This window comes from Amblyraja radiata, chromosome 8 (assembly GCF_010909765.2).
Source record: "Amblyraja radiata isolate CabotCenter1 chromosome 8, sAmbRad1.1.pri, whole genome shotgun sequence".
Classification (NCBI taxonomy): Eukaryota; Metazoa; Chordata; class Chondrichthyes; order Rajiformes; family Rajidae; genus Amblyraja; species Amblyraja radiata.
This window is the reverse complement of record NC_045963.1, coordinates 51767264-51794909: the sequence shown is the minus strand read 5'-3', so window position 1 is coordinate 51794909 and position 27646 is coordinate 51767264. Positions and strand designations below refer to the sequence as shown.

The 27646-nt window shown below is 46.6% G+C and overlaps 1 protein-coding gene across 1 annotated transcript in view; it reads left to right on the top strand.

The window, feature by feature from the left end:
- Positions 1-27646, top strand: part of kif26b (kinesin family member 26B) — a 261482-nt gene that overhangs the window by 90739 nt on the left and 143097 nt on the right. The window contains exon 4 of the mRNA XM_033025886.1: positions 26861-27027. Within this exon, the coding sequence (XP_032881777.1) occupies positions 26861-27027 (167 nt within the window). The remainder of the gene's footprint in view (positions 1-26860; positions 27028-27646) is intronic.

Below are 27646 nucleotides of genomic sequence, written 5' to 3'. Positions count from 1 at the left end.
CTCTGTAAATTTTGGTAATGTAAAGGTCCAAATTGTGTGGCTGGAAAGGCAGCCACCATTTTGCCAATTACTTTTGCTACCAATCTGATGGATGGTTTGCTGATGTCAATGAGGTTATTGCAAGCCTCTATTAAATCTCTAGCCTTTCCCTTAGGCAGAGTCACCGACATGTGAACTGAGTTAATGGCGAACCCCAAATAGTCCATAGTAGTGGAAAACGTTAGTTTAGATTTAACTGGATGGATAATAAATCACAGCTTTTCGAATAACTGTTTTGTGGCTGTTACAGTTTGTTTGGCTAATTCCAAAGTTTTGCCCACAATGAGTATGTCATCTAAATATGCCATGACCATGTGTTTACGTTTACGTAGAAACGCTAGGGCTGGTTTCAAAAAATTTGTGAACAGCCTGGGGGCTGATGATAACCCATTTGGCAGTGCTTTATACTGTCAGTGTTGTCCCATCCAGTTGAATTTTAAGTAACATCTGTGGTCACCTCGTATAGGCACTGAATAGTAAGCATCTTTTAAATCGATGCTGGCCATGAAGTAACCTTTGGAAATTAATTGTTTAGCAGTAACAAAGGTTTCCATTTTGAAGTGAATATATTGTACAAATGTATTCAATTTTGTCAGATCTATGATGATGCGACAACCGCCATCTTTTTTGTTTTTGGTAAATATATTGGACACGAATTCTAATGGTTCGTGTTGAGTTTTCTCAATTACACCTTTTACGTAAAGCCGCTCCAGTTCAGCTTGCGCTTTTGATTTTTCTTTATCAGAAAGCACGAACATTCGGTTCGGTATATGTTGAACTGGAGGGCTGTACTTGTGTATAAACTCTATTGTATATCCCTGGATACTGCTTAAGATGTAAGTATCGGCTGTTAACATGCTCCATGCATTCAGAAAAGAGTGTAATCTCCCCCCAACCTCCATGCTCCCTGTATTTTGTAGGGAACCAGACCCACCTACCTCCATAGTTACCAGTGGCAGGTTTACTTCTTTTTTGTAGGTTCTTCGCTGCTGTTGTTGCGCTGGTGTCTGGATTTTCGGTTTGGTTGGCGTTGGTTGGAGGTCCCCGCATCTTCCAAGAAGGCCGGCCTGGGCCATGGCCTAAAAAGACTCATGTTTTGAGTACCGGGCCTTCGAGCTTTCACCAGTTCTGCTGGTGGGTGCGTAATAATAATAATAATAAATTTTATTTTTATAGCGCTTTTCTAAGACTCAAAGTCGCTTTACAATAGTTGCGTAGGGGTGCTGTCTTTGGCTGTAGTGGGTTTTTGTTGGAGACCCTTTTATTAGTCCCAGGGTTTTTGCTTCCTCATCGAGCTCCTTGACTTGCTTCGAGAGGTTGCCTCCAAACAATAGTATTGGTGGTTTTGTGGTCCCAGGTTTGCATAGTCCCTGCACCCCTTGCACACTTGTCTTTCCTTCTGCGGACCCCTCTTCCAGGTCAGCCCAGAACTGACCCGCAGTGCTCCCCTCTGATGAGGCAGAAGCACTGTGCAACCCTTCAAGAGGTACTTCTGTGGGTTTATCATAGGGCCCACAGTGACCCGACTCCATCTCCCGGAGTCTGTCATGTTGGAGCAAATGCCCCACACACCGTTCCATCCGGCTCCAGCGCTCTCGGTCGCTGGCCGCCCGCGGTTGTTCAAAGTCGGACTCCTCTGAGTCCACGACCTTGTTTGTTTTGTGTCTAGCCTTACCGCTCGGCCGCGTGGATCTGGCCGGTGCGGAGGCGACATCGGGCACAGCTGATCCCACTATCGGTGATCCGAGTGCCGCTGGCTGCTGCTGGCTGCCCGCTGCTCCACGGTCCTCCCTCACCAGCTTTGTCGCAGCCCGTTGGTTTCTCCACCTGTAATCAGCATGGGAAAGCACAAAAAGACCACAGCTCTTACCTGCAGGTCCTGGTTTAAATTGTCGCTACGGGGGAACGTCGTTCCACCCCGCCTCCTCCGTTTTAGGCTTGTCAAAAGTCGACGGCCCCATTCCTGAATAGTCTCCCGCCCGGCCGTGGTGTTCTGGCCGGCGCGGGACAAAAAGTCGGCACAGCTGATCCCTTACGGGGCTTGTGCCTTCAGCTGCTGCTGGCTCCCGCAACTTCGCGGTCCTCCCCAGCCAGCTTTACTCGCAGCACTTGTGGACACTATTTTGTCCAGCTTCCCCCCCTGTGTAAAAACAGCGCGGGGACAAAAACTACCGCAGAGTAAATCATTTACCTGCAGGTCGCGGTTTCAAACTTACCGCTGCGGGGGAACGTTCCACCCCGCCTGTCGTTTCGCAAGCGTGAAAGCGATATGACACGCATGCGTCCTGGCGGGGTTCTTCACGTTGTCACTCACGTGACTCCGAAGTAAAATTGATCTGCGCACACGCGGTTTTGGGAAGGGAAGGAAGAGGCAAAGAAAGCACTTAGGCTACTTGCACGGCAGGCTCCCATGAGCAATGTGGCAACGACCAATTAACCCAAAACAAGGAGAAATTGATTGACCGAGATACCAAAGTAACACCATCTTGCATTCTACATCTCACCTGAAAGATGGTATTTCTAACATCTTTCAGGTGATCTCAATCCTGATATAGTGTCTTAACCTGAAATGTCAACTAGCTCTGCTGTTACTGCCTGACCCGTTGCGTTCCTCCAACAGCTTGTTTTGAGCACCTCTGACAATGCACCAGTCCCTCAGTACAGAGTGGAAATGTCCGGCAGGAATTTTGTCTCTCGAGGTAAACTGGAACCCACATCCTTTCTCTCTGCCCAGAACATTTACAGAGTCACAAATGACTTACCAATGTGATGTAAGGTGGTAGGAGAGATACAACATTCTCACAATAACTTGTTTGCAAGGAAGGAGGCTGTTACAATGAGGATCCTGCGATGATCTGATTGAAAGTGAAAAGAAGACTTAACAGTAAGTGTTACCAATTCAAAAGCAGCAGGTCCACAGGCTGGAAACCGAAGTAAGTGTCAGGTCCAGTTAATACACAGGGCTGCCTCAGGCTGTGCTGTCTCACAAGGAGCCTCCTCATGCCATGGCTTCTATCAGACGTGACACACAATCAGTGGCAGGTTGAAGGCAGAACCCACTGGTGCGGCTCCCCAGCGGTCGGGGAGGTGCTAGTGACAAAGTCCCAGATAAATCTTGAATTGAATTGAATGGAGTTGAATACTTTAGACAATAGACAATAGACATTATGTGCAGGAGTATTGTTACAAGTCACAGTGAAATTCTTTGCTTGCATACCTTGCCAAGGTATGCAAGTAGTCACCCATAAGGGCACTTACAAAGTTACAGATTCCCCCCTCCCCACCCACACCAGTCCCCCCTTTGTTCTTCCCCTCCTCCCCCTCCCTAACGGTGGTCCCCACACGCCGTGTCCTCCATTCTTCCTTCCCTCGGCAGCAGAGTTTTCACACCACGTGTCTGTCCTCATCTGTCGGACGGTGCCATCATCGACCACCGCACCGACCTCTCCACTAATGCTGCCGGGTTACAAAACTAATAAACCTCTTTGCAAAGGTCTTTAGCAAGGAAACCCTCTCACCGTAGAGAGAGTGTCTACAATGGTCATAGGCCCTGGGAATAGGAGCAGGGGAGAGGTGTGGGGGGAAGTGACAACTGTAAAGTCATAGCCATAGGCATAGAAATAGGCCCTTCAGCCCAATTCATCTATGCAGACCAGGATGTGCCCAAGGTAGACCCATTGTCTGTGTTTCACTCATTTTCTTCAAAAGGTTTCTCATCCAAATACCTGTCCAAATGACTTTTAAATGTTGTTAATGTACCTGCCTCAACCACTACCTCTAGGAACTAATTCCAAATACCCTGTACCCCTCAAAATCCTATAAAATCTTCCCCCTTTCATCTTAAACCTATGCCCTTCAGTTCATCATTCTGCCTACTCTTGGATGAAGACTCTGCACATTCACCCTATCTATTCCCCTCCTAATTTTATACCCCCCTTAAATAAATCACCCTCAGCCTTCCATGCTCCAAGGAATAAAGTCCTAGTCTTCCCAACCTCGCCCTATGGCTCAGGTCCTCGAGTCCTCGCAATATCATCTTAAATCTTCCCTGCGCTCTTTCCAGCTTAATACCATCCTTCCTATAGCAGCGTGACAGGTGTCAGAAGTTATGGGGAGAAGGCAGGAGAATGGGATTGGGAGGAAGAGATAAATCAACCATGCTTGAATGGTGGAGTAGACTTGATGGGCTAAATGGCCGATTTCTACTATTCCTTATGACCAAAACTGAACACAATTCTCCAAGTGCAGCCTCACCAATCGCTTGTACAGCTCTAACATTACATCCGAATGTTTATACTCAATACCCTGACTGATGAAAGCCCAGCACCCTGTCCACCCTGTCCTCGAGCAATACCTGTAGATTGGGGCCTGTTCCTACATACGCTCCCCAGCCGGTCAGCTTGTGTTCAGGTGTGGTTCAGTGTGAGGGACTGGAGGGCTGTTGATGGTGCTCACTGTCCTGGTACCCATTGGGAATGAGGTATAAGGGCCGCTGCCTCTTGGAGTTTGTCACGTTACAGCGTGGAGGCAAATCTATCAGAACTTCAGGAGCCTCCAGGAATAACTGGTTAACCTTACAAAAAAATGAATAGGTGCACCTTTGTTTTAGCTTCCTTCGGGCATTTTTGTGCATTTGGTATCACATTATTGGAGCTGGGGCAGGGCTGAAAGCTGTCAGGTGGCATTGAGTACTGTAATTAAATCTCCAGGGACATGTCTGCCCAGATCTGGCGATGCTGTAGACCACACACTGAGGCAGCAGCCGGAGAAAGGTGCCCATGGCATGAAATCCTCCGCATCGGCTTACTTTGTGGTCTACCTGGTGCTTGGGCTTATTGCAACACTCTCCATGGATCTGAGCCAGACCATTCATAACCTTGTTATCAGACTCATTTCTGCACCAATTCTACGATTGCCCGTTACTGCCTCCAAAGCCGGCATTTCATGAGCCCTTTTTAGTTATTTTATCGACCTGTTAATACTAACTTTATGATCCATATATGTGGACCCAGTTTCTCCTGCACCTAGTTATTTTGTGTTTTAGCACAGTGTGCCCGGCTCGCAGAGGGCGGTGTCTAGATGAATGTTTGAATCACCCAAGTATTGAAGGTTACAGGTGGAGTGCTGGAAGATACAATTAGTATAGGCGATCAGCATGGCCATTATGGGCCGATTGGTTTGTTCCTGCGCTCTGTGATGCTGTGAACTGGTTACTATAGCTGTGTATTCTGCTGAAGGAATAGTGCAAGAACATAGAACATAGAAGAACCAGCACAGGAACAAGTCCTCCAGCATACGATGTCTGCTCTGCACTCAGTGCCAAATGAAACAAATCCCTTTTTTCTGCAAATCCATATCCCTCCATTCCATGCATATTGATGTGCCTAAATAAAACCCTCTTAAACGCCACAATCATATCTGTTTCCACCACAATGCCTGACAGCGGCTTGCAGGCACCCACAACTCTTTGTGTAAAAACCTGGCCCCACACATTTCTTTTAAGCATTCACCCTCCAACCTTAAATATATGGTCTCTAATCTTTGACATTTCCACCCTGGGAAAAAGGTTCTGACTGTCTACTCCATCTATGCCTCTCACAATGTTATAAGCTTCAGTTATCTCTGAAGAGAAGGAATAACTGGTTAACCTTACAAAAAAATAAATAGGTGCACCTTTGTTTTAGCTTCCTTAGGGCATTTGTGTGCACTTGGTATCACATTATTGGAGCTGGGGCAGGGATGGGGTAGTGAGGCGAGTGTGTGTGATAGACTGGGCTATATTCACAACTTTCTGTCATTTCTTGCATTCTTGGTGCACAGCAGTTGCTATACCTGGCTGTGATACATGCAGGTGGGATGCTTTTTATGTTGCATCTGTGGAAATTGTTAAGACATGTGGGGAATTGAGAATTGGAAACAGATAAAAAGTCGAATGCCCTTATGCACAGGTTGTGGAAAGTAAAGTAACATGGGTAGATGAATTAGGAAGGGGTGTGATTGAAGTGCAGTCCAGAGTGACATGGAAAGGACACTTGAATGGAAAATGAAGAGAGTGTACCATTTGGTAGTTGCATAGGAGGTGATGGAGGGGGAAGCATTGAAAATGCAATAGAGAAAATCTAAATGCAGTGTACCACAAGAATCTAGAGAACATTATCAGGGTTCTTAAGTGGAGGCAATTTCAATAACAGTGTTCAAAAGAATTTTGGACCTATAGGAAAAAAACTGTCAGGCTACAGGTAAAGGTAAGGTTGCTGGATTACTCTTGCATTGATCTAACGTGGACACAACAATGGTAGACACAAAATGCTGGAATAACTCAGTGGGTCAGGCAGCATCTCTGGAGAAAAGGAATAGATGACGTTTTGGGGTCGAGACCTTCCTCTACCCCAAATGCCACCTATTCATTTTCTCCAGAGATGCTGCCTGGCCCACAGAGTTATTCCAGCATTTTGTGTCTATCTTTAGTGTAAACCAGCATCTGCAGTTCCTTCCTGCACACTGGACACAGCTATGGTTCTGTGACATCCTGTTTAAATTGGAAAATAAATTCAAACCACTCATAAAAATGGATATAGACTGAACTGAGGAGTTCCAGCAAAGCGTCATCCAATCTGCATGTGTTCAGATAATCTGTGCAAAAACAAAGAATAAAGCTACTGCTGGCACTATGCCATTGGCTTGGAATCCAAAGTACAGCTCAATCAATGATGTGCCAATAAAACATTTCTAAAAAGCATTGAGAAGGAAGGAATTGGCTGAAAACAATTCCCTTTTGGCATCTCTGCAGAGTCTGTGGCTTTGTGGACATTGCCAAGTATTTGCATGTTATCCCAGCAGCTCTCTTGTTGAGCTGTCTGCCGAGACTCTGTGCGCTGCAGTCTTCCTCTTAGTTATGCTCTAAGAACTGAGCACATAATCCAGTTGACATGTCCAGTGCAGTACTGGGAAACCAATACACTGCCAGAGGTGCGTCTGTTGGGTGGATGTGAAAAGATGCATGCCACAGTTTAGGGTTTAGAGATACAGCGTGAAAACAGGCCCTTAGGACCACCGAGTCTGCGCCGATCAGTGATCCCCACACACTAACACTCTCCTACACACAAAGACAATTTATAATTTGGCCAATTAACCTACAAACCTGTAGGTCTTTGAAGTGTGGGAGGAAACCGGAGATCCCAAAGAAAACCCACGCAGGTCATGCGGAGAACGTACAAACTCTATACAGACAAGCACCAGTAGTCAGGATCCAATCTGATCAGGTCCCTGCCGCTGTAAGGCAGCAACTCTCATGCTGCGCCACTGTGCCGCCCTGTTTTGAAGGAGAGGAGAAGTTGTTGGTAAATTGCCTGCGTTTTTGCATTTGTGTGACCATTTCCAGTCAAGTTATGCAAGCATCCTATAAACATTCCAATATCACTCCAATGTGGCTGTGTGAAGGTAGAGCTCTTGTATCTTTCAACCATTGTGAGACACAGATCATTGGGCAGGTCAGAGGGCATCAGTCCGTGCATGCTTTATGACAAGTCTTGGCCAGGACACGGCATGTGCAATGAAACATAAGCAAACTACAAATTTGGGACCGTTCCAAAAAATTCCATCGACGGAGTCAAGTTAGTCGACCTTTGTATTCAGGTTTAATGCAGATCTGGCCCGAAGTTATTTACATCTCAGTCTGACAGCCAGGTTGAATGTTTATTGAAGGAATGTAAAACACCTTCAGGTATAACTGTTCACCCGGACAGGCAAGAAAGCGCAGTGGCAGAGGTGCAGGAAATGGAGGGCACAGCCGTCAGTCTCGGGTGGGGGAAGGTGGTGGTCTGTGCTCTGTGAGGATACCTGTAGCTCAGCCCTCCCCCCTCGGACTGTTCAGCGGTCTGCACCCACACTTTCACTGGATCCCGATGCTAACTCCGACAGTGTTTGGCTGCTTCTTTCTTTTTGAGGGAAGGAATGTGTGTGAGGGAAGGGCAGTAGCATATGGGTTTCTATCTCCCGTGCAGGTAGTGACCAAGTCCAGGAAAAACACTCCCTCTAGGCCAAGGACAACTTTTAGTTGAGTCTGAAGAAGGGTCTTGACCCGAAACGTCACCCATTCCTTCTCTCCAGAGATGCTGCCTGTCCCGCTGAGTTACTCCAGATTTTTGTGTCTATCTTCGACAACTTTTAGTTCATACCTACCCCCTTTCTCAGGATCGCTAGCAATAGGGAGCAGAAATAGGTCACCCTGCTTATGTCTAATCTGTCGCTCTCTTCTCAGCCAGTTCCCCATAGCCCTTAATTCACCTATCTTTCAAAAATTAGTCTATCTCCTCTCTCCATTCCCCCAGACATCCAGCCTGTTTGAAAGGAACTTCCAACATTTCCCCACCCTCTGCTCGAAGAGATTTCTTGGCACCTCTTTTTTAAATGACCGCCCCTGATTTTGTAACTATGTTCCCTTCTTCATGGTTATCTCACCAGTGGAAACACCTTGACATCTAATCTGTCGTACCCTCCAAGGTTTTTATATGTTTCAATAAGATCACACTTCATTCTTCTATACACTAATTAATAGAGATCTAATTTCTTCAGCAGCTTGTGGTCGACAACCCTCTCATATCAGAGATTAGATGTGTGAATCTCTTTTTGACTGCCTCCAGAGCTGGTATATGTCTTAAATAAGGGGAACAAATTGTTCACAGTACTGCAGATGTGGTCCCATCAACGTTGTTCCATTGTGACAACATCTATCACTCAACTAAAACATCACTGGATGTTTTCAAGAGAGAGTTAAATTTAGCTCTTAGGGCTAATGGAATCAAGAGATATGGGTAAAAAGCAGGAATGAGGTACTGATTTTGGATGATCACCCATGATCATATTGGCTCGAAGGGCTGAATGGCCTACTCCTGCACATATTTTCTATGTTTCTCTGTTTCTAACCCAACTATTGGCTGCATCTGCCCGTTAATCCTTTGTGATTCATGCCCAAGCACTTCCATGTCCCTCTGTACTTCACATATGTGCAACCCTTCTCCATTGGAACGAATGAATACTTTATTGTCACATGTGACAAGTCACAGTGAAAGTCTTTGCTTGCATACCCAAGGTATTCAATTGTCACCCCATAAACCCGCGCCGACAAAGTGATTGAGTATCCCGTGCCAGGTTTCCCTCCTCCTCCTGCTGGTGGTCCCCCCCACGCCGGGTCTTCCATTGCTCTTCCCCCTCCCTCACGGCAGTCACGCCACGTGGGTCCTCCTTTGTTCCGTTCCTCGGCGGCGGCGTCCTCACTCCACGAGGTCCACCCTCATCCGTTGGTCGGTGCTCTCATCGACCGCCGCACCGACTTCTCCACTAACGCCGTTGGGTCCACTCCTGACCCGTACGTAGTGCTGACCTATGCCCCAGCCTCCCGGTTCCACAGACCCATGCCCCAGCCTCCCGGCTCCACAGACCCATGCCCCAGCCGTGGGCTCCACAGACCCAAGCCCCGTGGGTTCCACAGACCCATGCCTCAGCCTCCCGGCTCCACAGACCCATGCCCCAGCCTCCCAGCTCCACAGACCCATGCCCCAGCCTCCCGGCTCCACAGACCCATGCCCCAGCCTCCCGGCTCCACAGACCCATGCCCCAGCCTCCCGGCTCCACAGACCCATGCCCCAGCCGTGGGCTCCACAGACCCATGCCCCAGCCGTGGGCTCCACAGACCCATGCCCCCGCTTCCCGGCTCCACAGACCCATGCCCCAGCCGTGGGCTCCACAGACCCATGCCCCAGCCGTGGGCTCCACAGACCCATGTCCCAGCCTCCCGGCTCCACAGACCCATGCCCCAGCCATGGACTCCACAGACCCATGCCCCAGCCGTGGGCTCCACAGACCCATGCCCCAGCCGTGGGCTCCACAGACCCATGCCCCAGCCGTGGGCTCCACAGACCCATGCCCCAGCCGTGGGCTCCACAGACCCATGCCCCAGCCGTGGGCTCCACAGATCCATGCCTCAGCCTCCCGGCTCCACAGACCCATGCCCCAGCCGTGGGCTCCACAGACCCATGCCCCAGCCTCCCGGCTCCACAGAGCCAGGCCCCAGCCGTGGGCTCCACAGACCCATGCCCCAGCCTCCCGGATCCACAGAGCCATGCCCCAGCCGTGGGCTCCATCGACTTGCGAGGCTGGGGCTCCAGCTTCTCCGTGGCCTTTCGGGAGGCGTCTGATATCATTCCGATAATAGTCCATGTTTAGATTCCTTTTACCAAAGTGCATGACCTTGTCTTTCTCACATTAAACTCCATTTGCCAAATTCAACCTATTTGTCCAGTGTCCAAATAAGTTCATTACAACAATAAGCCCTCCCATATGTTTTCATCCCAACAGCAAACTTGAATACCTTATACCCCGTCTCCTCCTCCAGAATATTAATATAAATAGTAAATAATTGAACATCCTGGGGCACTCCATTGGTTACGTCCTTCCAACCTGAAAAAGACCCACTTATCTCAGGCTCAAAGTGTTTGTGTAGCCACATTTCTGTGGGATAGTTGAGGGCCATGTCCCAAAACAAGCATCATCTGATGTTGGGTACCACAGTCAGGGCTTTGACTCTGTCAGGATCAGACCCCCCACACTCTACAAACTCTGGCTTGTTGTGAATAGACCAAACATTAAATCCCCTGTCCATGCAACTTCAGTGGGGAGAGATCATGCCAATAACACTTTGCAAACAGAAACGATAGGATGACAGCACTGTGGGAGCATCTTCACCAGAAATCTTGTCTCAGTTCAAGACGGCAGCTCACCATCACCTACTCAGGAGCAGGTGGGACTGCACAATAAATGCTGGCTTTGCTGGTGGCATCCACATTCTAGTCAATGAACAGAAATCATCTGAGCCGGTCACTCACCTGTGCGCTTTAATACTTTGTGATGATGTGAAGTATCAATGCTTGAGCGAGTGTAGTTGATTAGCACTTGAAGGATTGGCGGAGACAGTCTTCTCAAAGATAAGTGTTTATTCAAAGATTAGCAAGTGATGATATAATAATAATAACTTTATTTATAATAATAACTTTATAAAGCTTTATTTATAAAGCACATAATGATGTTTGTAGAGCATCTTATCATATCACTTCAGAATTTCAAACAAATAATGTTTAAATGCACTGTTGTTGTTATGTGGGCAAAACAATTGTGCCTCCAGTGACATTGTTCAATATCCTTCTTACACTGTATAGGTGTCGGTCACTGAGATTGATTTTGATAGATTGAAAGACGCATCATTGAAACGGGTCCTTCGGCCCACCAAGTCCACACCGACCATTGATCACCCTTTCACATTAGTTCTCTGTACTCCACTTTCTCATCTACTGCCTACGCACCAGGGTACATTTACAGAGACCAAGTAACCAACAAACCTGCACACCTTTGGGATGTGGGAGGAAACCGGAGCACCCGGAGGAAACCCACATGGTCACAGGGAGGATATGCAAACTCCACACAGACAGCACCCATGTTCAAGATTAAACCCGGGTCTCTGGCACTGTAAGGCAGCAACTCTTCCTGCTGCACCACTGTGCCATCCAGTGTGCATTGAGGTTGTCCCCAGGTCAGAGTAGGGTTTCATTTCTGTGAACTGTTCATAACTGGTACAGTTCACAATTTGGAAATGCAACCAGGAACCAAGTTCCCACAGAGCGGAAAATACCTGCAGCTCTGCAACAGCCAACAAATCCATCCCCCATTCATCTAAGCACTCGCTAGTATGTATGGGCTATTCATAAGTTCAGCGTTTTTAAGCTGATGTCATGTTAAACTTAGCACCACACTTCCTATCTCCCAATAGTCTTCATGACCACGTATATATTGCATCAAATTGTGTCTCTGTTGTTAGGGGAAGTGAGTTATTTTATCTCCCATCTGTCATGATAAAGATGTTTCCTAGTTTTATTCCTAACCCACTCTGTGTGAATTGAAATATAGTATCATTGTTATATTATGGATCTTTCCTTCAGTATCTTAAGCTCTGGCTAAGTAATGAAGATATAAAGTGAAACGTAAATTTCATATACATAGTGTCAACACGACACCGAATGAGGCCATTCATTCCTTAAAGTCCATGCTAGCTCTCTTGGAGCATCCTGGTCAATTCCATCCCCCAACTCTATCTCTGTTTATTGTAGGTTTGTAGGTTTATTTCACTCAAATTATTGAAATCTTTGATCTTTTCTGCTTGCACCACCCCCGCAGTAACGAGTTCCTGGACATTGCACCTGCTGCATAAAAGATTCTTTCTTCCAAACTTTTTCTTCCATTCATGTCTTTTGCCCAAAACTTCCCATCAATGTCAACTCACCCCAATTGTCCCTCCTTATTCTTTCTGCAACATGCATTACCTCGGCCTTTTCATGGAGAGGAACAGTCCCTTCAGCCCACCGAGTCTGCGCTAATCACCGATCATCTGCTTACACTAATCCTCAATTAAGATCAGCTTTTATTCTCCCCACAATCTCATGAGCTTCCCCCCCGGAGTCTACCACACTTCTATACACGAGGGACAATTCAATATAGACAATATATATATACGTATTTAATCTACCAACTTGACTACCTTTGGGATGCAAGAGAAAATCAGGGCACCGGGTGGAAACCGACGCAATCACAGGGAGAATGCGCAAACTCCACACAGACAGTTCCTGCAGTCAGGATTGAACCTGGGTCACTGATACTCTAAGACAGGAGCTCTGCTAGCTGCGTCACTGTGCTGCCCATTACATCTCACTGCCTCTCTTCTGGACATTCTGCATTTCTATCTGATGATCCGTAAATGTTTTTCTCCTCAACCATGTTTAGGCATTATCAGCAAAACCTAAAAGTTTCCACAATCACAAAAATATCAATCAAAATAGTGGTCCCAGTATTGACCCTTGGGGGAAATTCTGTTCACCATCCTCCCCTCTGAAGAACAACCATTTATCACCAACCCCAAGTCAATAAGCCTCTCCTCACCGGGGCCACGTATCACTTGCCAGATCTTGCCTCACACCTTTCCCTCACCTCTCTCTACCAGCCATTGTGCCCCCCCCCCTCCACTCCATCGGTCTGAAGAAGGATACTGACCCAAAACGTTATTTGTCCATTTCCCTCCACAGTTGTTGCCTGACCCACTGAGTTCCTACAGCAGTTAATTTGTTGCTCAAGATTCCAGCATCTGTAGTCAACTGTCTCTCTATTTCCCACTGCTCCTTGTACTCTGTCCTGAAGCTAATTTCTATTTAGGTTGAAGGTGACCTTCCTATCCACGAGCCTCTGTTTCATTAACCTGCCTTATGTGTGCCACTTTGACAAATTCTTGCTTTGAATTCATCTAGACAATGTTCACTACATTCTCCACATTTGTCAAACACAATCTGCTTTGAAAGTCCGTGTCAGCTTTTCTTCAATCACTGTAAACCTCTAAAGTACCCACCATTTTTATTTTACCTGCTGCCTGTTTTGAAGATTTTACACACCATCAATGTTAAACCAATCAGCTTATAGTTCTTGAACAAGAGCATCTAGAATTTCCTCTCTAAACCTTTCGATCTTTCTTTCCTCATTTAGGATATACCTTAAAACCTAATTGTTTAACAGGCTTTTGGTCACTTGATAGGTTACAGCAAAACTCCCATAATGCAGCGCACTTAGAATGTTGATAAAGCCGGACTGTCAGATTTTCCGGACTGTTGGGTGCTATGAATGCACAATTAATGCATAATTAATTCACTTTTTTAGATGTTTCCCAGTAAAATAAGAAACCTTCCATTGAACTTGGTAAGGGAGTATCGGAAATAGGCTCCTGGACAACTGAAGGGGATCACGGAAACCAAAGCCCCAGTGAATAGAAATGGTGCAAACAACTGGGAACATGGATAAATGGGAAGAGTATGTGGGAACCGAGGCCCTGAGGGAGTGGAATGAGAACAGAAAAACGGGTTTTGGAAGAATGGGAACCGGAGAAATGGTGAATGGAGAGGGAGAGTGGGAACTAGGATCCTGGTGAATAGCGAGGGAGAGAGGGAATCGGGGCCAAGATGAGTGAGAGGGAGAATGGGAACCATCGCCCTGATGTGTGGTGAGGGAGACCGGGAACCGGGTCCTATTGAGTGGAGAGGGAGGGTAGGAACCGGTACCCTGGTGAATGGAGAGGGAGAGAAGGAAGAAGGGCCCAGATGAGTGGAGAGGCAGAGCAAGAAATGGGATCCCAGTGAGCTGAAGGGGAGGGTGAGATCTGGGGCCCTGGTAAATTGGAGAGAAGGGTGGCAACATCACTGAGAGATGTTAATGCAGAACCATCGGGATATTTGAGTAGGTGGACAGCAGATTATAGGAGTTATACTCGATCTCTTTAAGTGACTCTGTTAAATACTGTGAATGACCATGGAATAGTTCAACATAATAAAGACATCAGCGCTTACATTGATGAACATCAGCAGAGGTCTGGACAAATGAACCGGAGGCGTATGATGGATTTCCAGCCTGGCAGCTGGAATAAAAAGCTAATTTCAGTAACAGTGACCAAAACACTCCCAGATTGCCATAAAATAACATTTTGCCTCCTGGCTGCTTACAGTTCTGGGCACTGCCTGGACAGAAGACCTTGTTTAATTGCCGTTTCCTGCTGACTTTGGAGTTCTGCCTGGCTGTAAATAGCATCAATGGCTTTGAGCGAGAGGTGGGGAGAATCAAATCCCAGGCTGGCCAACAACTGTGGATGCCAGTACTGGGGATCCTAACATTTAGCCACAGCTCAACCACTGATTTTGAGACTGTGACTCCGGTGCTAAACACCCCAAACTGTGGACGTCATCAATGCAAGCCCCATTACAAGTACATTTCAATGAGTTCATCTCTCACTTTCTAAACTCAAGGGAATATGGTCCCAATCTGTTTAATCTCTCCTTAGATGACAAAGCCACCATTGTGTATCCTTCCTTAGTTACGTAGGGCAAACATACAGACAATATTCCAGCTCCAGTCTCATCAGGACTCCATATATATGCAGTGACATTTTTACTCTTGTACGCAAATACTCTTGCAATAAAGGCCATCATATTGCTTGCCTTCCCGATTGCTTGCTGAACCTGTACACTGTCTTTCAATGGTTCATGTTCAAGGGCACCAAGTCCGTCCCCCCACCCCCCCCAAAAACAACACCTTCCAATCTCTCATTGGAAATGTGAATCCAGACCCACTGCCTTGTGATGGACTCTGAACTGCTCTCGGAAGTCGCCCACAACCAGCTTAAGGGCAAGTAGAGATAAGCAATATATGGCAATGCATGCAAGTATTGTTTCTTGATTTTGGACTACTGGATAGGATAACCTCCCATGTAAGAGCATAATAGTATATATTGCAGCAACTTCACATAATGACTAAAATATAGACATTGGGTAGCTTACCTTTTCCTTTCAGTTAAATTCAGCTCTCTTTCAAAGAGCTATATTCGTGTGTGAGCCTAGTCAGTGGACAGGCTTAATCATTCTTTGAGACTTTCAGAGTAAACGTTGTCCCTATGGATTTAACCAAGGCTCAGTAGATCGTGCTGCTACCTCAACTATTCTAGCGACCCAGGTGTGGCGTCAGCCTAAACATGGGCCACTCATGCTCGAACCCTCGTCAGGAGATACGAGAGCGGGCACGTGACGTCATGGGCTAGAGGGAGTGTCCTGGTACTTAAGGTCTCTCACCTCGAGACCTTGAGGAGTCGACAGGTAGCTGAGCCCGAGATAACAACCTCGCTCAGCTACAGCAACATTGTATTATAGTTAGCGCACCAACCTAACGTGTCACCACTGAACAAACAACTCTTTGAACCGGCCTGACGTCTCACCTTATTTCACCACATATGGTGCCGCTACACAGGTTTGATTCTGATCTCTGACATTGAGTTTGCATGTTATCCCTGTGACCAAGTGGATTTCGCCCAGGTGCTGTGGTTAATGGGCCACTATTAGTTACCCTGCTGTTAGTAGGTGGGAGGAGAATCAATGGGAGTTGAGGAAACTGGCAGAAAGAATCACAGGGAAGCAAGAGGGGGAGTGGGACTGATGGAAATGCAGTTAACATTGGCATCAATGCAATGGGCTGAATGACCTGTTTTTATGTTGTATTAGAATTTGAATGTATCAATACTCTTTTTATCTCAATTGAAAAGAAAAAAAAACTGCAGATGCTGAAAGACTGAAATAAAAATAAAACAACGTTGGAAAAGTTCAGCAGGTTAGATGAAAGGTCAACTCTCCATAGATTTGTCTATTGATCTATTTTTCTATGCATCTATTTTTCTCTCCTTCGATGCTGTCTGATCTGTTGAATATTTCCAGCATTCTCTCTTTCTATTCCCTGATATTATTTGATTGTTTTAATAAGGATGAGAAAACATTGACGTGCAAGGCTAAAAAGTGGGGCTAGGGTGCAGTGAAGTGGATTTAGACTTTGGAGGTCTACCTAAGGTTAAGCAATGCTGGCTGGTTATGTTTTCTAAATGGTCTTATTAGATGATTGCTTATCTGTCCACTAAATGTGAATGTTGTGGAGTGTGGCTGGCCTTGAATACTGATGATCCGTTTGGTCAGAGACCAGCTGTTGGAACCATTCCTGTGCATTCGTGACCTTGACATCTGGTGAGAGATAAGATATGCTCTCACAGCGACTGATGGAACTTTTTACTGCCTGTTAAGCGATCTCTGCAGCTTCTCTGCTGGTTTTCCTACAATGACTGAATTAGCGCCTTCAGAACAACAAAATGTGGTGAGGCCACACGTGGAACATTATGTTCAGTTTTAGTCACCCTGCTATAGGAAAGATGCCATTAAGCTGGAAAGAGTGCAGAGAAGATTTACCAAGATGTTTCCAGGACACGAGGGACTGAGTTATAAGACAAGGTTGGGTGGGTAGCTCTATATCCTTGGGGCATAGGAGACTGAGAGGTGATCTTATAGAGGTCTATAAAATCAGGAGGGAAATAGATAGGGTGAGTGCACAGAGCGTTTTTCACAGACTTGGGGAATCAAGAACTAAACTGCATTGATTTAAGGTAAAGGGGAAGCTTTAATAGGATGTTGAGGGTCAACATTTTCATGCAGAGGATGGTGTGTACATGGGACAAACTGCAAGGGGAAGTGGTTGAGGCAAGTATGATAACAAAATGTAAAATACATTTGGATTGGTACATGGATGAGAAAGCTTTAGATGGATATGGGTCAAACGCAGGCAGATGGGACTAGTTTAGATAGGTATCTTGGTCAGCATGGATGAGTTTAATCGAAGGGCCTGTTTCCATGCTATTTGATTCTATGACTCAATGATACAGGAACAAGGGTAGGTGCTTTATCCTTTCGAGACTCTTCCATCATTCTATATAATTAGAGCTGATATGTGATCTATTGACGTACCACCGTCTTCATCCCAAGTCATTTCATATCTTTAGTTTTTGATCTCAAACTTAAAATTAACTTCAATTCAAGACCCAGTATTAAATGACACTATTGGAAGAGTTCTAAAAATGGCTGGGTTGTGGAATTACGATATTTAAAAGACATTTGGACATGTAATTGGCTAGAAAAGGTTTGGGGGGATATGGGCCAAACACAGCCATATGTGATCAGCCCAGTTAGCATATTGGTTGGCATGGACGAGTTGGGCCGAAGCATCTGTTTCCGTGCTGTATAACTCTGACTAGGACACTTGGGGTGAAACATTGTAGTCTTGGACAGAGCAAGTAAACTCCACACAGACAGTGCTAGAGGTTGGAATTGAACCTGGGTTCCTGGAGCTTTGTGGAAGCAGCACTACCTGCTGCACCACTGTTCAGCTTTGATTTTTTGAATGACTGCAGCCTCAATTCTTTCCAGCAAGGTTTGTTTCCTGGCATCAGCCCTGAGGAGTGCAGTGTTAATTTTTACCATCACATACCTTATTCTGGCTCCCTCCAGTTTTTCTTTCTATGTACACAAAGAAATCCTTTAATCATCTCAAACACCATAATTGGATTATCCCTCTTTTATGCTATAAGAATGCTAATTTATATATGATAAATAAAAACCGGGAAATAAAACCGGTTTCTCTGATTAGCAAAACGGTCGCTGAGTCTACGCTTAGTCTTGCCTTTGTAAAGGAGACCACATTGGGTACAGCAGGGGTAGTAGCTGAAGTTAGAGGGGGTGCACGTGACCCTCTGTCACAGGAAGGACTATTGGGGTCCCTGGATGGATGTGAGGGAGGAGGTATAAGACAGATGTTACATCTCCTGCGGTTGCAGGAGAAAGTATCTGGGGTGTGTGGGAAGGGACAAGTGAACTAAGGAGTTGCAGAGGGAACGGTCTCTGTGGAAGGCAGAAAGGGTTGGGGATGGGAAGATGTAACTGGTGGTGGGGTTACTTTGGAGGTGTAGAAATGTTGAAGAAATTGTGTTTGATGCGGAGGCTGGTGGGGTGAAAGGTGAGAACCAGCAGAACTCTAACCTTGATCCATCCGGGGGGAGGGGAAATGAGAGCATAACTGTGGGACGCAGTGGAGACATGAGTGAGGGATCCCTTATGCAAGCAAGGAGAAAACCATGTTCACTAAACATAGAAACATAGAAACATAGAAATTAGGTGCAGGAGTAGGCCATTCGGCCCTTCGAACCTGCACCGCTATTCAATATGATCATGGCTGATCATCCAACTCAGTATCCCGTACCTGCCTTCTCTCCATACCCTTTGATCCCCTTAGCCACAAAGGCCACATCTAACTCCCTCTTAAATATAGCCAATGAACTGGCCTCAACTACCCTCTGTGGCAGAGAGTTCCAGAGATTCACCACTCTCTGTGTGAAAAAAGTCCACTAGAGAAAGAGGACATCTCACAGTGGTGCAGCGGTAGAGTTGCTGCCTAAAGGGCCTGTCCAACTTGGGCGTCATTTGCGCGTCATTTACGCGACATCAGTTACGCGTCACGACGCGCATGTCGTAACGCGCATGTGACGCGTGCACGGTGTGCATTACGTGCGCATGGCGCATGGTGAGGCATGGCGGCATAGGCATTGACGCACAGTCGCGCGCGGCACCCCAGGATTTGGGGATTCACAAAATCTTCGTGCGCCACCTGCGTGACGCGCAAATGACACCCAAGTGGGACAGGCCCTCTAGGCCCATTATTGTGCCAGAGACCCGGGTACGATCCTGACTTTATGTCTGTATGGAGATTCGTATATTCTTCCTGTGACTGCGCGGATTTTCTCTGGGGGCTCCGTTTTTTCCCCACACTCTTAAGACGTGCAGGTCTGTAAGTTAATTGGCTTCTGTAAATTGTCCCCTAGTGTGTAGGATAGAACTAGTGTACGGGTGATCACTTTTCAGCACAGACTCGGTGGACCGAAGGGCTTGTTTCCACGCTGTATCTCTAAATCTAAAAATAAAAAGGTAAACAAACTAATCTTGGATGTCCTAGAATAGAAAGCCTCATCTTGGGTGCAGACAAGGTGGAGACGGAGGATTTTAGAGTAGGGGATAGTGCCTTTGCAAAAGGCAGAGTGGGAGGGGGTGTAGTCCAGATAACTGTGGGAGTCAATAAGTTTGTAGTAGATGTCAAAGTCGATAGTCTGTCCCCTGTGATGGAGACAGAGAGATCAAGAAAGGAGACAGCGGTGTCAGAGATAATCTGCTTTAGTGGAGTTGATTTTTTAGCCAGGACACTGATTTTTTAGCCAAAACTCCCTTTACCTCATTCACATTGGTACCATGGATTCCGTTTAAAATCTCGCTGGAAGGTAGTCACTCCTGATGTTGCCGAGCTTGTCGAGGTTATTGGCCTGGTTCTCTTTCTAGTGAGACTTGAACTAGCAACCTTCGAGCCCAGAGACAAATGTGCTGATCACTGAGCCATGATATACACAGCCTCCATCGACTAGAATCTCACTCTCAGTCACCTCTTCCCAGGATGATGTCAGAGCACACACACAGCAGTGTCTGTTGGCCTTCACTTCACTTCTGTTCTCCTTACTTTCTGGCACTCGACTTGAAACATAATTTTTGAACCAGATGTTTGACATTACAGACGAGAAGAATGTGCTGGGTGTGACTTCAAACACTCAAAAACATCCTTGAAGCAAAAATGTATAATTAATCTGTCAGAAAGTGGCTTTGCAACTGTTTGATATGCTCGGCCTTTTCCAGTGGATTATGTGCGTGTACTTTATCTAACAAAGGTGTGACCGGACTAACCAGGTGGATCTGTGCATGAGGATGACGCCCATATCACACTGGTGTGGTGGGAAATGTAGCTGAGCGATACCTGAGCTGCCAGCTCTGGTGCATGTGTGATGGTGCTGACCATTCTACCTGGTGTGATAGCTGTTGATGGAGTACCACAAGTATGTGCCTCCTTCCTCCGTCACCATTCTTTAATCAGGAACCTGAAGTGAACCCATTGCCATCACATTCTGATGCATCAAATAAGTCGTCGTCAGATCTTGGTGTTTAAAATACAAGAGCACTTTTTTTCTTAAGACACAAAAAGCTGTCGTAACTCAGTGGGTCAGACAGCATCGTTAAAGAAAAGGAATGGGTGACGTTTCGGGTTGAGACCCTTCTTCAACAGAGTCAGGGGAAAGGAAAACAAGAGATATAGACAGAGATGTAGAGAGTTACAGAACAAATGAATGAAAGATATGCAAAAAAGTAACATGATAAAGGAAACCGACCATTGTCAGCTTTGGTTAGCACCTCCTTCTTCCCTTTTTAACCAGGAGTTCTGCCTGTCTGGTATTAATAGATTCATGGTGAGATGTGTCACACAAACAGGTCCTTTACCTCATTGATACCACGCCAACCTCAAACATCCATTTACACTCATTCAACATTAATCACATTTTATTCCTCCACCATTCTAATCAATTCTCCCGAGAATCTACCACTCAACTGCACACTAAGTGAAATCTGCAATTAGTCCAAGGGCCCAGATGTCCTTGGGATGTGGGAGGAAGCCGGAGCACCTTGAGGAAACCCATGGGGTTGCAGCAAGAATTGCAGACCCAAAATGTGGTCTGTCCATTTCCTCCACAGATGCTGCCTGACCCACTGGGGCCAGAATGGATCTTATTTGTTGGAAGGAACTGCAAATGCTGGTTTAAACTGAAGATAGACTCAACAAGCTGGAGTAACTCAGCGGGACAGGCAGCATCTCTGTAGAGATGGATTGGGTGATGTTTTGGGTCAAGACCCTTCTTCAGAATGGTTAGGGAGAAGGGAAACGAGAGACATAGACGATGATGTAGAGAGATAAAGAACAATGAATGAAAGATATGCTAAAAAGTAACGATGATTAAGGAAACGAGGGTGAAAACGAGAAGCTAGTGCGACTTGGGTGGGGGAGGGATAGAGAGAGGGGGAATGCCGGGGCTACCTGAAGTTAGAGAAATCAATATTCATACCACTGGGCTCAAGCTGCCCAAAGGAAATATGAGATGCTGTTCCTCCAATTTGCGTTTAGCCTCACTCTGACAATGGAGGAGACCTAGGACAGAAAGGTCTGTGTGGAAATTTGAAGAATTAAAGTGTTTAGCAACTGGGAGATCAGGTAGGTTCAGGTGGACTGAGCGAAGGTGTTCAGCGAAATGATTGCCCAGTCTGCGTTTGTTCTCACTGATGTATAAGACTCCACATCTTGAACAACAGATACAGTAGATGAGGTTGGAGGAGGTGCAAGCGATACTCTGCCTAACCTGAAAGGACTGTCGGGGTCCCTGGACAGAGTCGAGGGAGGAGGTATAGGGACAGGTGTTGCACCTTCTGCGGTTGCAGGGGAAGGTACCTTGGGAGGGGGTGGATTGGGTGGGAAGGGATGAGTTAACCAGGGAGTTGCGGAGGAAACGGTCTCTGCGGACGGTGGAAAGGGGTGGCGATGGGAAGATGTGACTAGTGTTGGGATCCTGTTGGAGGTGGCGAAAATTTCGGAAGGTTATGTGTTATATGCGACGACTGATGGGGTGAAAGATAAGGACTAGGGGGAATCTTATTCCAGGTTCCAGCATCTGCAGTTCCTCGCAGCTCCTTTGGCAGAAATCCCCACCAGTTCTTGGTTTCTTGGTTTCTTGGTCCTCCAAAATATTCCAAATGGAATTTAAACTGGAGGTGGTGGAGGGAGGACTTAAGCCAGTGCTTTATTAAAAAATGCTCCCATTCAACGACTTCCTCTGGGGAAAAAAAGGCCTTCTTGTCTTGTGTTAGAACAAGTGTGAAAATAGCTGCCTTATCCAGGCTCAGCAGAGGAAAAGCGTGTCTCACTTACGTTTCGGTTTCCCTCTCTAGGGTTCCTTTAAATTGGGGCAACGTACGGCAGTGTGTGGGACCAAGTGTTTGAGAGAGGCCTCTTTGTATGCCGAGGCCGTCAGAAAACATAATCAGCCCTCCACAATGATCCCACTTATTTACCTCACCATCCAGTTGAAAGTATTTTAAACAGATCCAGACTCATGTGAGCAGAGTCGTGCGGAAGGAGTAAGCCCCACGGCATGTTTATTTGCTGACCTGCACAGTTAGTGTTTAGAATTTATGTTCGCTGTTGATAGTAAGGAACATATTTGGAGACCTCAGGAATGTTTGAAAGAAAGTCTCAATCACTGAGGAACTTTAACAAGTTGAACCTATTGCAAAGAGTCTTGAGTGGTTTCAGGGAAAAAGCCTGGTTTTAATACGGAGCAACCATGGGCCAGGGAGGGGAACAAAGAAGCGGTGCGATGAACAGTAAACTCTCCCAGGACCCTGGCAGACTGAGGGTGGGGTGAATTTAGTCATGACCCTGCTCCATGTGCCAATGATCCCTGCCTCTTTAAACAAGCCTCTGAGGTCTCTCAACATCTTTACCTCCACCAATACTGGTCCATCTCAATATCCCTTATTCTCTTCATATGAAGAAAGACTGGATAGACTCGGCTTGTACTCGCTAGAATTTAGAAGATTGAGGGGGGATCTTATAGAAACTTACAAAATTCTTAAGGGGTTGGACAGGCTAGATGCAGGAATATTATTCCTGATGTTGGGGAAGTCCAGAACTAGGGGTCACAGTTTAAGGATAAGAGGGAAATCTTTTAGGACCGAGATGATAAAAACATTTTTTACACAGAGAGTGGTGAATCTGTGGAATTCTCTGCCACAGAAGGTAGTTGAGGCCAGTTCATTGGCTATATTTAAGAGGGAGTTAGATGTGGCCCTTGTGGTTAAAGGGATCAGGGGGTATGGAGAGAAGGCAGGGATGGGATATTGAGCTGGATGATCAGCCATGATCATATTGAATGGCGGTGCAGGCTCGACGAGCCGAATGGCCTACTCCTGCACCTATTTTCTATGTTTCTATGTCTATGTTTCTTTACTCCTCCATTGATGATTCTTCTATCAACTGGCCAAGACCAGGTTTCTCAACTCTGTGGCATGGACACAAACATTGTATCATCATCCTGCCATCCCTCTCCCGCTATCAGGACTTTCCTCTCTCCACCGTTGCCATGCATTCATGGAGTCATACAGCATGGAGACAGGCTCTTCGGCCCAACTCGCCCACAACGAGCAATATGTCCCATCTACACTAGCCCCATCTGCCTGCATTTGGCCCATATCCCTCTAAACCTAACCTATCTATGTACCTGTCTGAATGTTTCTTAAATGTTGCGATAGTACCTGCCTCAACTACCTCCTCTGGCAGCTCGTTCCATACACCCACCACTCTTTGTGTAAAAAAGTTACCCCTCAGATTCCTATTAAATCTATGCCACCTCACCTTAAACCTATGTCTCTAAATCTGGTTCTCGATTCCCCTACTCTGGGCAACAGACTCTGTGTTTACCTGATCTATTCCTCTCATGATTTTGTACCATCACAAGGATGTTGGGCATCTCTACCTACAGGGGATGCAGTACAGCTTTTCTCTGAACGAAAAATTGTTTAGTTTATTGTCATGTGTTCATTGTCAAGTACAGTGAAAAGCTTTTTCTGCGTGCCAACGAGTCAGCGGAAATACAAGACATTAGCTTGGAAATTATGCTAATTGAACAGAAGATTACTCATTTGACTGGTTGGATACTGGTACACCTACAATTTAAGCCAGGTGTCAGGCATGGTTAACATACAGCATGTGATATGACTAGATGGGGAAACTTTCTAAATGTGGTCCATGCAGGCAAACTTGTCTGTTCGTATTGCTAGTCAGAAATTCACAAATATTGAGCCCACAAATTACTCACTGCACCACACCATCTGATAATTTATCATATCTGATAAACATACCTGATGGATGGATCCCACCACTAGCCGCACCTTCCCTTCTCTCCCTCTTTCTGTTTTCCACAGGGACCACTCTCTGACTATTTGGTTCAACAATGTATTTGCAACCACCCCCCCCTGGACTTCTGGTATTTTCCCTGCAGCTGTAGGAGAAGCAACAATTTTTCCTCCACCTCCAACCTCACCATCACGCAGACACCTGAACAGCCCCACCAGGCAAATATTCACATGCACCTCCTCCAACCTCGTTTACTGCACTCAGTTTTCTCAATGTGGCCTCCTCCACATTGAGCCACATCCCACATAGACTCGGCAACTGCTTTGATGACCAGCAGCGCTCTGTCCATATGGTCATCCTGAGTTCTGGGTTATCAGCCATTTCCATTCCCCTTCCCAATCCCACTCTATATTGCCTATTCTTGGCCTTTCCACAGCCAGGACGAGGCCAAATGCAAACTAGAGGATCAGCACCTCATATTCTGTCTGGGTCGTCTAGGCATGAACATTGATTGTTTTAAATTTCAGTTTAACCCCTCCACTTCTTCTGCTCCTTTCTCTTTCCTTCTGAACCAGTCAGGGTTTCCCCACCCATAACCCAATTGCATTCTCCTCCCCCACCTGGTTCCATCTGTGTATCCCCCCACAATCTATACCCATTGCTCTGTCCCCACAATCCCCTGGTTCCGTCTGCCCACCATCCCTCCCTCATCTGGATCCATTTATCATCTTCCTTACTTATCAGATTCCAGCAACTGAGGCCTCATGTGTCTTCACTTATCACCTTCCAGCCTCCCCCTCTCTCCCCCCTCTCTCCCCCCCCTCCCTCTCCCCCCCCTCTCCCCCTCCCCCCTCCCTCCCCCCCTCTCTCCCCCCTCTCTCTTCCCCCTCTCTCTCCCCCTCACTCTCCCCCTCTCTCTCCCCCCTCTCTCCCCCCTCTCTCCCCCCTCTCTCCCCCCCTCTCTCCTCCCCTCTCTCCCCCTCTCTCCCCCTCCCTCTTACTCTATCCCCCCTCTCTCCCCCTCCCTCTCCCCCCCTCTCTCCCCCTCTCTCTCCCCCTCCCTCTCTCTCCCTCTCTCTCCCTCTCTCTCCCTCTCCTTATCACTCGACCACCAAGAGCCCCCACCTGCTTCCATCTGCCAATCCTCTCCCTCCTCACCTGGTTCTATCATTCACCTGCCGATTCCTGCCTCACCCCTCCCTCTCATTCCTGTATACTGGCAATCACTTCTTTGCATTCTGTCCTGACAAAGAGACTTCACCCAAAATGTCGACTATTTCTTTGGCTCCACGGATGCTGCTTGTCCCACTGAGTACCTCCAGCACATTATTTGTTTATGCTCCAGATTGCAGCATCTGCAGTCTCTTGTGTCCCCATTTTATCTTCTCTCCAATTTCCCCTCGTCATCTCATGTGCCTGCAAAGCTTATATCTATCTGATGCATAGGACATCTCCCCGTCCCCATCCCTTTCCGCTTTCTATAGTTATGACTCCCTCACAACTCCATGGTTCACTCATTGATTCCCACACAAACAGGACAATTTGCACAAGCCAATTAACCTACAAATCTGCACGTCTTTGGAATGTGGGAGGAAACCGGAGCACCCAGAGAAAACCCATGCGGTCACAGGGAGGACCTACTCTGTGGACTGCACATGTAGTCAGGATCGAACCTGGGTCTCTGCCACTGTAAGGCAGCAACTCTACCCCTGTGCCACTGTGCCACCCTGGACACTCTGTCAAAGCTCTGGCATGAAATAGTGCACAGCATGATTCAGTATAAAGACTGAGCCAAGAATTTAATTGAGTAAGCCAAGAATGTAATTGTAAGGCAGCAACATCTACCACTGCATCACTGTGAAATGTCCTCTTTCTTTAGTAAACCTGGTTTTCCTCTTTCTTCAGTGAAAGCGATGGCGTAAATGGATCCCTCACCCATGCCTCCACAGATCTGCTCTCACTTCCCCTCCCCCTCAGGCAGAATGAGGTTAGAGTTCCCCTGGTTGTCACCTTTCACCCCACCAGTCTCATTAGCTCATTATCCTATCTCAGTCCAGGAGCAGGCCATTCAGCTCATCAATCCTGCACATGTAAATCGAGACTGATTTGCATCCAATTAGGTTCTGCAACCTGTTAGTTGGCCACTGTAAATTGCACTTGAATGTACGTAGGTGAGCGATAGAATCTAGGCAGAGTTGAAGGGAATGTGGGGAGAATAAAGAAATAGGACAAAAGTAGGATTGATGTAAATGTGTTGCTGATGGTTGACATGAACTCGATGGGCCGAATGGTCTGCTTCCATGCTAAGCCTTGTAATGACTCTTTGACTCAATAACAAAGATAAAAAAAGAAAAACATGAAAATTTGTAAAGCATCTTGAAATTGATGTGAAAGACTCCACTGAACTCAGATGACCTTTAATGGAAAGATTTCTATCCCATCGTATGATGCTGAAGGTATTCCACTACTTGACTCAGGAATTCTGACCCTGGTTTGGAGTGGTCTCCGAGAGGATCTGCTTTAACCTATGTCACTCGTTGTGTTGCAGATATCCCAGCTGATGTCCGAGAACTGCCGGGAGGGATTGACTGAGGCTGTCCTGAACCGCTACAACTCAGACAAGCCATCGGTGTACAGCTTCCCAAGCTCCCAGAGCACCTATGTGACCAGCGTGGCTTCAAGTGGGACCTCAGCAGCCGCCTCGTTCTTTGTCAGGTAAGGTCCCTACTTTATTGGCCACAATGGCTGTGCTGAAGTAAGAAAAGCTTCAGCTGGAACTGTGTGTTGACCAAAATGGAGGTGGCACCTTCCTGTAACACAGTCATGCAGGACGAATTGGACCCTTGGACATGGAGAAGGCTACTCTGCAAATCAGGCAGCTTTTTTTGGAGAGAGAAATAAGGCTAAAATGCCAGCGTGGTTGACAACCATTCTTCAGAAATTACCCTAGAATAGAATATGTTTGGAAATATGTACATGCATTGTGAATAAAGTGCTCAGTTGAGTTAATTGGTCAGATGCGTCATCTTTAATTGGCCTCAGCACCCACAGGTGAAGAAGGGAAAAAGATGTCCAGTCTTCCTCCCCACAATTCCAACCTGGAGCATTCCTGGCTGTATATTTTCCTTGGTGAAATATTTTGTAGAATGACCATTTGGCCGGATGTCTGGCGGCATATTTCAGGGTGATGACTCCTCTCACTGATCAATAATGTTTGTGGAGGGCCAGTTTTAATCATGCACAATTCTTGGCTGAGGTGGTGCACAGAATAAGTAAAGAAAGAAGTAAAGAAAGAAATCCAAGGAGAACATCTCGCATGTTGCATGCAAGCCTA